We start from the raw sequence: 13564 nt of genomic DNA on the forward strand, positions 1-13564 counted from the left end.
GGCAAAGTTGGGCATTGAACATTTTGGACGACCAATGGCAGTTGGTCTGCGTACAGTTGAAACTGTTGTCCCCTAATTATCTGCTAAGACTGATCCACTTCAAATATATACACCGCCTATATCGCACTCCTACGCAATTGCACCAAACGGGCCTGCGCTCTGATGATCGCTGTTGGTGATGTGGGGACATGCAGGCCAACTTCCTGCACGTGGCATGGCATTGCTGGTCGGTGGCTAACTTTTAGATATGTGTATTGCAACACATGCAGACCATTATTGGACATACACTGCCCTGCACGCCACTGGCGGCGTTGCTGGGAGACAACACTGATATTCCACCCAAACGTAGAAGGTTAACTGCAATGCTGTTAATTCTGGCAAAATGCCAAGTCGCCATTCATTGGAGAACGACTCGGCCGCCGACCACAAAACGTTGGATCATTAGTGTCACACACTGTAAAACGCAACTGGAGACATATTGGGAACAGCTGCCAGTGCGACCCTGCCCCCGGGGTTACTGGGAGCCATTTGTAGACTGGCTAAACACCGTGAACTTAGACAACCTTTAACGTGTATACCAGATATTCATACCGTCCCCGACATTAGGGTCCGAGATCCTACAGTATATCACTAAAGCATAGTCTGGACATGGGGCAATGTTTGTTAACCACTGCTGTCATACTGTAATGACCTGCTGTTCTTCTCTGATATAAGCTGTAAATAACATGGTTGGTCACGATACCTATGGCCTATAGACTGAATATTACGAGATATTTGTCTTGCTGAATGTAACTGTTAAAGTTTTTATGTTACAAATGCCAACAAAAACAAATAAAAAAAAAGTTCGAAATCAGTGCCTTGGAGAGGGATCGGCAGAGGGCTGAGTGTGAGATTGAGGCTGATCCCTGTGGAGCACACTCTTCCTTGCTCTCATGATGAAGGAAGGCCAAGCATCTGCATGACTTCTGATGAGATTATCAATACTGTCTATGGGACTGCCTGTGGGATTGAGTCCATTTACCACACTATTGTGCATGGGTCAGCTCCAGGTCAACCAGATGAAACTGAGTTTCACTGCAGCAGCACACCTACCAGATGACTGTTATTGACAAGAATTGATCAAAAGCAGCTTATGGACAATACCTCTACCAATCAAATTTGAATTTCCTTCCAAAATGTTGGTTTACAAACACAGACAAAGTGTTCATACACTTTTGCCACTTTACGTTTTTTAGTTTATCATAAAAGTCTCTTCATTCGTTTTTAATGATTCCATTCATAAGAATTTCTTGCTGAACTATTTATGCCCAGCCTTAAGAGGTCAATTGAATGATCTCCAGTTCAAGAATGACCAGAAGATCCATCTTTTCAAGCACCTTTTTAGCACCCCGTTGCCGGGATTGGATCAGCCCCAACCCCACTTAGCGCTAAAAAGTGGCAGCAAGACATGCCAGTCCTCGGCAAAACTCCTTAAATAAATATATACTGTTGAATGTGAAATATTTTACATTTCCCACTTTAAGCAAACATGCACACGCTTGCTAGGATCAGATTTTGAGATGTGTGCAGATTGTTACAATAAGCCCCAACCTTTTAGCATTCAAATATTTTTTAACTGGTCTAACCAATTAAGCCAAATGTACAGAGTACTACAGCTGACTCACTCACGCAAATTAACAATTTAGCTTGAAATGTGTCATTAATGGTTATCATTGCCACCTCTACCGTAATGCACCCAAATAATAGTTTATTGTGCTTGTAGTATCATTAGGTTATGGCTCAGGTCCACAACCATAGATGTATTTTTTTAATGACTTTTAGTCTGTCAAAATACAGGAGAACCAGGTTACAAACAAAAGCAGTGTGAAGAGAAACGAATGCATCTACATGTATTGTACGATGCATATTTTACCTTTATGTAAGCTTATATTTTGGCATAATCCAGGCTTGGGACCTTTCAAACTGCGTTTTAAGGTTCCATGTTAATCATAGCTTTTTTCTGTAAAATGTGAAAGGCGATACCTTGCATAAACACCTTAGAAGCCTGGTGGCATATGTAATGTCAAATACCCCATTAAACTGTATTAAAATGCATGGTGGTATCTCGGTACTATAGGGCAAAGTTAGATAGGAATCTAAGAATGCTTTCACCAAATTCAATTCCAATGCAGATTTGAGAAAGGTGTTTCTGTTGATCCAATTGCTTATGTTTATCCCTCTGCCTAGACTAAATACAATGAAGGCAGACATAGCACACGCCTTCACCAAACTGGGCATTTGCCAGTTATACTTCTGCTGATCCTTTTAAAAGAACCTTGAAACATTGAATCGTGTGTCGCTATTAAACCCATAAAGAGCAACAGACTGACCAACTATGGGCAGACTTTTCATGTTTGGAAAAAATGCCTACTTTCTGTGGACTAAAAGCACAGAGTTAGGACTCTCTGGGGACACTCTTGAACAAGATACCTTTGAGAGTTGTACACAAACTGGGTACACCTGACCTGTATCAAAAGCAATCTTGAGGTGGATTTACATTCAGTAAGTATAGTCACCAATGTCCCACGATTTGTAAGATTAATTTCAATGAGTGTTTCAGGTTGGTAACCTTGTTGACTTTATGTACACAACAAATTCTGAACTTGGATTTTCCTATAATATATGCCAGGGCGTGAGCAAAGAGAAAATGCTTTCTGGGTAATTTGCCAAAATGAAACATGCAAAGTTATTGAACAGACTAAGAATTACTAATAATGAGTATTTCTCATCTCATCGTTAGAGCTTGTGGACTCGAGGATACCTTCAACACCACTCAAGTTCTGTGTAAAATGTACTTGCTGAGTCACTAAGAACTACTTCTTTGCAAATACATTCCTAAGAATGAGTTGTATTCTGGGTTTTCCGGATGAAGAATTCAATAACACATAGTATTTTTTCTTTATTTTGTATCTGTGTATTGACTTTACACACAAGACAGAAAGTATGATTTAGAGCTGGGCGGTAAAAGGACTTCTGCCACTTGTGAACCCAAAACCACCCTTGTCTGCATTCTCCATGCCCTGTTACTCGGTGGGTGGTTGTTAGGAGGCCACCTAACACATCAGCCATTCTTCACCAGCTTTACTACTGGGTCAGACTTATATCACAAGCTCCTCTGATGGAGAGGGTGAAGTTTGCATCAGCTCAACAAATGGATTGTTGTTTGTAATGATCCTCAAGGCAATGTGCTGAAAAAAAGTTCTCCTGGAAATGGAGAGGCACGATGGCATGAAATACTGATTGCGCTAAGCAACTCCTGCTCGGGAATTTGTCATTTGGAGACAGAACCTTTACTTTGAATGACCTTGTGAGCACTGAAAATGTGCATCTGAAGGGGTTGAATATCACCCACTGGAGCACCACTGGCGACAACCCCTACGCCAGTGAACACTAAAGTTGTTTTTTTAAGTTATAAATGATTTGTTTCCAATCCTACTTGTCTGTAATGTGCTCGCAAGAAACTCTAGCTATCAAAGTAATTTTTTTCCAATCTCACCTGCAAGTTAATTAGCACCCCTTCATGGCCAACTAAGCCCCAAAGTCCTGGCCCTTAAAGGACCCTGCATGCTTCAACATTGGGCATGCAAAGAGTTCGAGAGCAGCCGCACCCCTTGGATACCCCCCCAACCCTCCGAGGGCTATATGAAGCTCAGGAGCGCTGGAATGCTGCCGGTGAGTCAAAGGCAAGTGAGTCTGCGCCCGGACTGCGCCTTGTGCGAGGACCCCTGGTCATTTTATCCCAAGCCTAGCGCAGAGGGTCTCATATTCTAGAGATGACCTACTAGCATATGATTCAATGGGTAAGAAGCCAAACTATATTACCTCTAAACCTCATCTTGGCCCTTTTCAATGCCCAGTCTGCAAACTGGCAATATCACACAATACGGTTGACAAGTATCGTGGGCAAAACTACATCATGTGGCCCAACAACCTTTTCAGGACACAGTCACTGCACGCTCACTAATAAAACACAACCTACATTTCAAAGAATTTGTGGACACATATAGCATCAACATAATATTTATCAGAGAGACCTGGGTAAACCCCTCTGCAAATCCAGATTTGGCCCAAGATATTCCAGTAGGCTTCTCTATCCTTAGGTCAGATAGATTAAAAAAAACGTGGGGGTGTGGCCATTATTTTTAGGAGAGAGAGGGCCATTTTGTAGCTCCCTTGCAAATAGTGATCTGGATATCAAATTTTTACCATTCCAAATTAACCTGAGTCAAACCTATTCCTTCAATAGCTTATTGGTATACCAACCAGCATGCCTGAAAACCTCCTATATGAACAACCTCAGCCCATTTTTAGAATCAAGTATTGACTCATCTGACTTCTTAATTCTAGGGGGACTTTAACTTTCATTTAGACACCCCAGATGACCCAGACACCCACACCCTAACTAAAACACTGGCCAGCATTCACCTAGATCAGAAGGTAGGAATTCCCATTCACAGAGCTGGACATACTCTCAATGGTATTTTCACAAGTAACCCTTATCTTAATTTTAAAGAAGTTCTACCTCTGCTTTGGTCGGATCATAATGCAGTCCTATTTGATATAAGGATCCCCTGCTCCCAACGTAGCAACGTAGCAACAATAACTCCCTTGTTCGAAGGTCCGTCCGCACTTGGAATAAGATTGACCCTATCAAATAAAAAAAATTATTAAACAGACACAAAGCCGAATGATGACCTCGACCTGAATTCAGCTGCCAAAACATACTCCTTCAGTTCAGCAGTAGAAAAATGGCCTCAGAATTAATCTTCTCTAACAAAAGAAAAAATCCCTCCGATAAATTTAGAATCCAGAAACAACTCTGTAGGAAATTAGAAAGAAAATGGAGAGCTAATTATCAGCCCAGAGATAAAAAAAATTATTACGGAGCTATCACAGACTATAAAGTTCTAATTATGGAAGAGAAGATCAAACACTTCTCTGACAAATTCTCTCAGTCTATTCACCACGATTAATAGTCTAACAAAGATACCTGAACCTACCCAGCAAAACGATAGCGCTGACTTTTGCAATTCTTTGGCTATGTTTTTGCAGGCCAAGGTAGGAGAGGTCTAAGGCACATTCAATTGGAACGTGTCTAACTATACAAAGGTGGCCACAACTGGAGACACATTCCATATTCAGAGTAGGCTGCAGTCTTTCACTCACTTGGACCTGGAAATGGTTCGCAAATTAGTTTTGGCCACCAAATCAGACTTGCCACTCGACCCCTGCCATCCAAAAATAATTCACTTAGCGGCAGATATCATTAGTGAATCACTGAAATATGTTTTGAAAGAGATCCTGAGATCAGGACTCTTTCCGGCAAAATGGAAAATAGTGTCAATAACACCACTGTTAAAGAAACCCAATTTGGACCCCTCAGAGCCCAGTAGCTTCAGGCCCATATCCAGGTCACCATTTACAGCAAAAGACTTGGAGAAGGGCCTGATCATAATAATAAATCTCTTGATCCCACTCAATAACGTTTGAGAATCGCACAGCACAGAAACCGCCTTGCTAGCTGCTATAGAAAATCTAAGATCAATCTTGGACAATGGAGGGAGGGCTGCCTTTATCCTTTTGGATCTATCAGTAGCCTTCGACACCGTTGGTCATCATACCTTAATCAACAGACTCTCTGAGGCTAGAATAAAGGACAAAGCTCTTAAAGTCCTGGGTTCTTTTGTATCCAATAGGAAACAACATGTTGCTTGAGGTCAACTTTCCTAACCTAGTCTCAAACGAACGTATGGGGTTCCCCAGGACTCAGCATTGAGCCCCTCTTTGTATAATCTATATGTAACCCCGTTGGCTCGGCTCATTCACACATTTGGCTTTTCGACTGTTTCTTATGGCAACAATACTCAACTTATTATCTCAGTGTACGGAAACTGGAAAGAGACAGCTGATCATTTTAATATGTCTGACACAAATCAACAACTGGATGCAGCTTAATTGCCTTAAACTAAACTAGAGTAAAACAGAGGTTTTACTTTGAGGCAATGATACCTCATTCTGGTCGCCTGTGTGGTGGCCTAAAGATATGGGAGCCCTTCCCCTACCTCTAAACAAAGTGCTCACCTTGGGGGAAATTATTGACACTAAACAGACTTTTAAGGATCAGGTCAAAGCTCTGGGATCGTCTGTCTCCGTCCTACTATAAATTATCAAAAGATCGATTTATTCCACCAGATCTTCAGAAAACATTGGGGACTGCCCTGGTACTATCTAAAATTGCTTATGAAAATGCCTTATTTCTCAATGTCCCCCAAAAACTTTTGCAGAGTCTACAAATTTTACAAAATGTCTCGGATCAGCTTCTTTTAGGGATCCCCAAACCCCAATCCATTTCTCAAGGCCTAGTAACACTACATTGGCTACCAGCTGAAAAAAGCATCATGTTCAAATCCCTATGCATTGCCTTTAAAGCACTGCATAACATTGGTCTAGATTATTTAAAATACTGTTTTAGATGGTACATACCATCTAGAATCGTACGATCCAACACGGCCAAACTAGTAGTGACCCCAGAACAAAACGAGCCTCTGGAAAGGGGGTGGGGGGGAACTACATTATTAAAACTTAGTCCCAACCATTGGACCGTCAGAAAATCTTTAAAGACCTGGCTCTTCAGCACCTAATGCAGCAAAAATATCCAGCAGTATCTTACTGGACAGAAGCAGCGCCAAGACACCACTGGTATTCGAAGCCTTTACAAAATATAAAATCAAAATAAAATATTTCTTTCATGGGCCCAACAAAAAAAAGCTTAAAACCCTAAATCCCACGAGGCAGTTTGCCCTATTTGAACCCAGTAGGATCATTATTACTTTTTAACAAAAGAAGATTTGTTGTAAATACACTTTTGTATGTGTTTATAATACACTTTGTTTAGACACTAAACGTTTTACAGTTTGCATTGTTTTGCATTTTAAAGAGGTTCTTAAATTACCTCTTATGGGATTAAGAGCTAAAATCAGTCAAGTGACCAAAGGGAAAACCAAGTTTAACTTACACAGCAGTTAATTCACCACTTACAGATGCAAGGGAAGTCAGGTGACCTGCTCCTACTTGGTGCAGCTCCATTCTGTAATTGTCTGGGCACACTCAGAGCATTCCCTTTTGAATAATGTAAAGGCATTCAACTCTTGGGCAACTCCAACAGTGACTATTAACGCCTTGCGTGCTGATGACGGCCCCCGTCCGTCATGCATCACAGTGCTCGTGTGCTGATGACGGCTGGGGGCCGTCATGAACCCGCCCACTCTTCAAAACGGCTGCTCAGGTGCAGGATCGCCGCCGCGCCCAAGGGGTTAAAATGAAGAAAGCTCTCAAGTGTGTTTTCTAGGTCAATGAAACGCATGCGGGTGATGAGCAAGGTAATGATCTTCCTCATTAAATTGAGGTTACCATTTGCACCTTCTAATATATATAATAAGTGAGGACTACCTGAAAATGAGCATTTTTAGGAGCTGGAGGCTTGTTGGTTGTCATATGGTCATATTGTTGTCATAAAGTTACTTTTTTTTAAATTCACATAAATTGCACTAAACACACATAGAATCCTACAAAAAATGTGTTTCGATGCCAGTACCTAAGCCATCAGATGGTTATCTAGCAGACAGATAGCCAGGCAGCCCCTGACAATATTATGGGGTGCTTGGCGATTGCTCACATCCAGTTTTCACACTTATCCTAACATTTTCTGCACCAACATGAAGTGTGTGCAAGTATGTGTGAAAAACATTAATGAATGTTTGTGAAGACCATTAGAACTATACCCTTATGTGTGTTCACTGCATTCCCAATGGCCATCACTTAACCCGCCCCTCCCCCCCAGTACTGAGAACACCCATGGCCCACCCCTAAAGGTGTACTAGTGGCGGAAAATGTTGTGCTGGCATCATTTCTGTGGTCATAAATTGAAATTAGTCTATCAAGAATATGCAACTCCTGACTGTGAGTATAAAGATTGGGAAATTATCACCATAGAGCAAAATTAGTGCAGTTACAATTCTCACTAGAACCACAAAAAGCTTTGTGAATGAAGCCTAACATTCATTACTGGAAAGCGTCAGGAAACCAAAATTGCTAAAGCTCTTTGCTAATAAGTAATTCCTACATCAATCTTTACCCTTTTCAAATTCTCATTTTAAAACTCTATCAAACACTGAGGAAAGTTACTCTGGTAAAATGAACTTCAATTTACCTGCATGAGTTTTGTGTCATGGCCTGTGTACACAACAATTCCGATCACCCATTGAGTATTTCTAAGCTGAGCTCCTCTTAGCAAGATCTGGTCAGGGCCAATTGGAACTGGGCTGAAAGGAAGACAAATGCAGAAATAACTTTCACCACAGATTTCACCAAGAGTTTGGATGAAGAAAATGCTTACTTATGTATTCACAAACACCATGAAGAGTGTGAATAAATCTTAAATTGTTGGTTATAATTTCATCATGAAATGGATGGGGGGAATGCATGCTTCAACTATGATGTATGTAAAATTCGGGGTTACAAAAGATATCTCTCTAGCTGTCTTCCCTTATAAATCCATACACATTCATGGGGAAAAAAACTTTAGTTAAGGTTGACGGGTTACTACTGCCTGCAACACAAACTATTCAAAAGATATGCAACTGATCACTTAAGATAGTCATCAATTGAGTAGAAATAATTTGTGAATAAGAGGCAGAACGTTGTGGTGCCAAGATTGATTCTGTTGACATTAACTGAATTCGTAGTGGCCCACTTTTTTCTTGGTCTGAGAATGTATTGTTGTTTAGTGAAAGTATCCGATACGGAGGACATTATGGTAGGTTTGCGGGTCTGCTGAGGAGTTATCCTACAATATTAATGACTTCTTGTATGTCACTGTGTAATTGTATTTTGCGGTTTTGTCCACAGGTATAGACTTAGATTATAAATAACTGAATGTGGTATTGTATGTGTGAAATGATATGTGCAGCTCCCTCCCTCAGGTCAGGTCTTTACTCAAAGGTTGACACATTAATTTTATTGATGTATTTTTCTTGTATAACCTAAAATACGCCAGCCATAGAAAGTTGTACTTTATTGATGTGCACATTGAGGGTTATCAAAGTTACAGACAGCTGTTCTACATTTTTATGGAGAATTGCTTGCTAGAACAATGAGCAGGGTATCAGACATGCCAGAAATCTACACTACAAATATGCTTGCATGCATAGTCTCATATTGAACTTTAAATTCCACAGAGATTCTAACATACAACTTATTTATTTATTTGTGTATTTTTTTTACCATGCAAAGCACATAATCCCTCATAGGTAGTCTCATTGAATTTTGCATTTCACAGAGAGATGCTAATATTTTATTGATGTAATTTTCTTGTAAAGTGCATAATCACTCATGTGTAGTCACTAAGTGCTTGATTGTGAAATAAGAAGGGATCAAAAGGCGCTAAATTTTGCCAAACAATTTAATGAATGAAGAGTGGGGTTTCAGAGCTATTAGGAATTTAAACAGGTTTCTTTCATTTCTTATGGTGGCTGGTAGGGAGTTCCTCGTGTGGGGGCCTGAAAGCCGAAAGCTCTGCCTCCCCAGTTCTATAGTTTGAATTTAGCAGAAAAGGAGTTGTTGGGTCTTTATTCTTGGGTTGTATAGTATTTCTTGAATTTGTTTGGCAGGACGGTAGAGTTGGACTCATATGCGTAATGCATTAACATGCAGTTATGATCAGGATCCTTTTTTTCCCCATCAACAACTGATGGAGTAACTTGCCATAAGAAGAAGCATGCTAAATTTTGTTAAGATTGAAAATGAGCTCACTGATGGCATTTTGTATATTTTAAGACTTTTAAGTGGCAAGTTCAGGTAGGCGCGATTTCCTAAGTCAAGCCATGATGAGATAAAGGCATTTGTGGCAATAACTTTATGGGGGAAAAAAAGAAATTGGATTTTTTTGGGCACAGTTGGGAAGGTAGGATTTTGCAACTGCTGAGATCTGTGGGTTAAAAGGTAACTTTGAGATTAAATGACATCCTCGAGTACGGTCAGTGTTGACCTGGATGGCCATAGGGATTGATCCCACTTGTTGATTCTGTTGGAATGGAATGGTGAGAATTTCGATTGTATTTAGATTATGGTTTAGGAAATTTGCTTGCATCAAGGCTTAAAACATTGCTAATATCTTTGCAACGTAATAGGGGCAGTCACTATGTAAGCCTGGCAAACCAATTTGGTATTATCAGCATAAAACAGGGGCGTAACAAAGGCCTCCGCAGCCCATGCGGTGCGGGGGGGGGCCCAAGCTCCAAGAGGCCCCCTCAGCACTGCACTCTGGCCAGAGAGCTCATGATTGAGCCCGGAGGGGGCCCCTCTACGTACCGTGCAGGGAGGCCCCCTCAGTTTTCGTTACGCCAGTGGCATTAAAATACGTTTTTACATTGTAGTTTTGAAGCAGGAAAGCTTCTGGGGCCAAATAAAGATTAAACAATAAAGGGGAACCAATAGTCACTTATGGAATACCCAGGTGAAGGAGTTTAGCTTCAGACTGAAAATAGTCTAGATTAATGGATTCACCCAGGGCTGAGGGCAAGGTGTATATCCAGGCAAGTACTGAGCCCCTCCCCACCCTATTGCAAAAGTGGTGAGCCGCTCCAAAAGTACACTGTGGTCAAGGGTGTTGAGGGTGGCAGGGAGGTCCAAATAAATAAGTGCTCTATCAATGTCTTCATCAATGTCTTTGTCAGCCATAGTTCTTAGGTTATCAATAACCAAAGTTGTCAATAATTCCATACCTCTGTTAGGACTAAATCCTGCTTGTGGATCTTGTAAGCAGTCCTAGTTTTCTGAAAATGTTTGTAGTTGAACGGTAACTACTTTTTCAATCAGCTTTGAGATCAAAAGTAACAAGCATTTACAATGCAAAGGTTTTGCCTTTGCCAAAGTTAGAGTTATTAGCATTGTAAATGACAAATTGTTTATTTATGTGTTGGTTTTGAAAACAGATAAATAAATGGCATTGTCATTTACAATGTCAATAGTTTAATCTAATAGTCCCTCATACAGAAGATGAAACAAAAATACTCCTGTGGCTGATCCAAGATGTGACTGACACACACCCAGAGCACAGCGAGGGGGCAGGGAAGCAAGCACAGCCAGGGGGCAGGGAAGCAAGCACAGCCAGGGGGCAGGGAAGCAAGCACAGCCAGGGGGCAGGGAAGCAAGCACAGCCAGGGGGCAGGGGAACCAGGGGGCGGGGAAAAGGTTTATTGGTCACCTTTCTATTATTTATTACTATATTGTAGAGCGGAGCTTGCATTAATGAGGTGCAACCTATGCTCAGACATTGTTAACAAGTGTAAAAACTTCAAAATAATAAAGTAATACTATTATAAGTACGTTTTGCACTTCTCTGCCTCAGGACAGCAGTGCCCAGTAAATGGCGTAGCGCAAGATGACGGCCCCCTCTTACAGAATGTGATGAGAGACCCCTCTGCCCCACAGGGGCTGCAGGGGCCCTTTGTTACGCCCCTGAACACAGAAACAATATTACTAGGCTTGCAAGATTGCGCCTTTGCCACTCCCATTGGCAATTATTTTCCAGAACAAATAATTGTCCCACATTTTAGCAGCCAATTCCAGATCCCCCCGGCATGCTTCCTCCCATGCTGTCCGAACTCATCTAGTTGTTTTCCTGTCTAGGCCCCTTAAGGCATGCGCCTCGTGCACATTATTCTTTTTAATGCAGCTATTAGTGCTTTGTGGGCCTCACAGCACGCTTTTGTGTACGTGCACTCTCACACAGATACTTTCTGTGCTTTGCAAATCCATCGTCCCCATGCTTTGTGGGCCTCACAGCACGCTTTTGTGTACGTGCACTCTCACACAGATACTTTCTGTGCTTTGCAAATCCATCGTCCCCATTGGAGTTACCCCCATATTTGGATTTCTCAAAGATTATAATAAAGGGTCGAGCACCATGGAGACAGAGGAGAAAGGAAGACCTGGAATGGATTCATGGACGGAACACCTTCACGTGAACAGTAATATCGGATCAGTGTGGCCGCTGAACTTTAACTGCTCCCGGGGTTTTGTGAACCATTCCTGTTCCAATAGCACTGGAGTGGATTATGAATTTTGAGCAGGTGTTCACTGAATCGGCATTATGTTTGGATAACATTTCACTTTTTTGGTTTTGTGAAGAGAGAGCCTGACGGGGGGTGGAATCCGTGAGTTTTTGCTTCATTTTATTGTGTTTTACGTTTTTATTTTACTGATTTCGTTTGATGGGTGACAGCAAAGAGCATTGTGGGATTTGGAGTTCCTAGCACTGTTTTTGGATTATGGAACAGCCAAGGTGATTGGGTGAGTTTGAATGAGCAAATGAGGGTGAAGAGAGGGGCTCACGTGGGAGAACACACCTCAATAATGCTCGAGAAGCGGGAGCGTTTCCTGGCTTTGCACCTGGAGTGGATTGTGTGCGGGGGTCAGGCTGCCGGCGGAGGCTCAGAAGAGGTAAACTGTCTAAGTGCAGATGTTGTGGGGCTAAGGGAGGTCCGGCTGTTCTTTTGAGGTGGGGTTGGTGCTAATGACGGAAGAGGGGATTCATAGGGGACCGGCGGAGGCTCAGAAGAGGTAAACTGTTTAAGTGCAGGTGTTGGGGGGGCTCCGGGAGGTCCGGCTGTTCTTTTGAGGTGGGGTTGGTGCTAATGACGGAAGAGGGGATTCATAGGGGACCGGCGGAGGCTCAGAAGAGGTAAACTGTTTAAGTGCAGGTGTTGGGGGGGGGGGCTCCGGGAGGTCCGGCTGGAGAGGTGGGGTTATGCTAATGACGGAAGAGGGAATTCATAGGGTGAAGAATGGTTCCAAAATCGGGGATTGGAAATGAGTTTCTTTCTTGATATAATTTTACACACTTGTTGCCCTTTCAGCTTGTAGGGATTGAGGGTAACGTAGGAATGGGTTCATATAAGTTAAAGCACGTGCGTTTAACTCCAATGACGTGGTTTGGGGGGTAGAGAGGGTCGTTTTGGGTGGACCTGACTCTCATTTTATAGAGTATGTTTAAATTGAGCAGTAAGTTGAGCCACTTTTTCCGTGTGTTTCAGTGACCCCTGACTAAGAGCCAGCAGGGCTCGAACTGCGGTGGGTCTGACATGAAGAGTCTTTTCTGAAGCCGAGATTGCACCGGTGCGCACAAGCTATGTGTAAACCCGGCCCCTGCCGCCCGGGGGCATCCCAGTGGGCCGACTTTGAAGCTGGGGAACAGGATCGAGTCTAGCAGGAGGCGGAAGCATCCTGTGATTCTGGGCAAACCACTTCATCTCCCCCTGCCTAGAAATGAATGTGACCGTCTGCAACACAACCGGTGCTCATGTAAAGCGCCCGGATAGCTTCGGGGCGAGTTCGCGCTATAGGGGTAGGGGGGCGGAACGGCACAGACGACATGAGACACGGGGGGGGGGGGGGCTCACGGACAGCGGGAGGGGGGAGGGAACGGCAGCACTCACCTCGACTTCCTCCAGCGGCGGTCGGCTGC

General features: G+C 42.6%; 1 protein-coding gene across 2 annotated transcripts in view; it reads right to left on the bottom strand.

Moving 5' to 3' along the window:
- Nucleotides 1-13564, bottom strand: part of ATP8A2 (ATPase phospholipid transporting 8A2) — a 1791179-nt gene that overhangs the window by 1366965 nt on the left and 410650 nt on the right. For both annotated transcript variants that reach the window (XR_013599395.1, XM_078655985.1), the window contains exon 9: nucleotides 8249-8360. Coding sequence is in view for 1 of the 2 variants with exons in the window: in XM_078655985.1 (XP_078512111.1) it covers nucleotides 8249-8360 (112 nt within the window). In the remaining variant the exon portion in view is untranslated. The remainder of the gene's footprint in view (nucleotides 1-8248; nucleotides 8361-13564) is intronic.

This window comes from Lissotriton helveticus, chromosome 8 (genome assembly GCF_964261635.1).
Source record: "Lissotriton helveticus chromosome 8, aLisHel1.1, whole genome shotgun sequence".
Classification (NCBI taxonomy): Eukaryota; Metazoa; Chordata; class Amphibia; order Caudata; family Salamandridae; genus Lissotriton; species Lissotriton helveticus.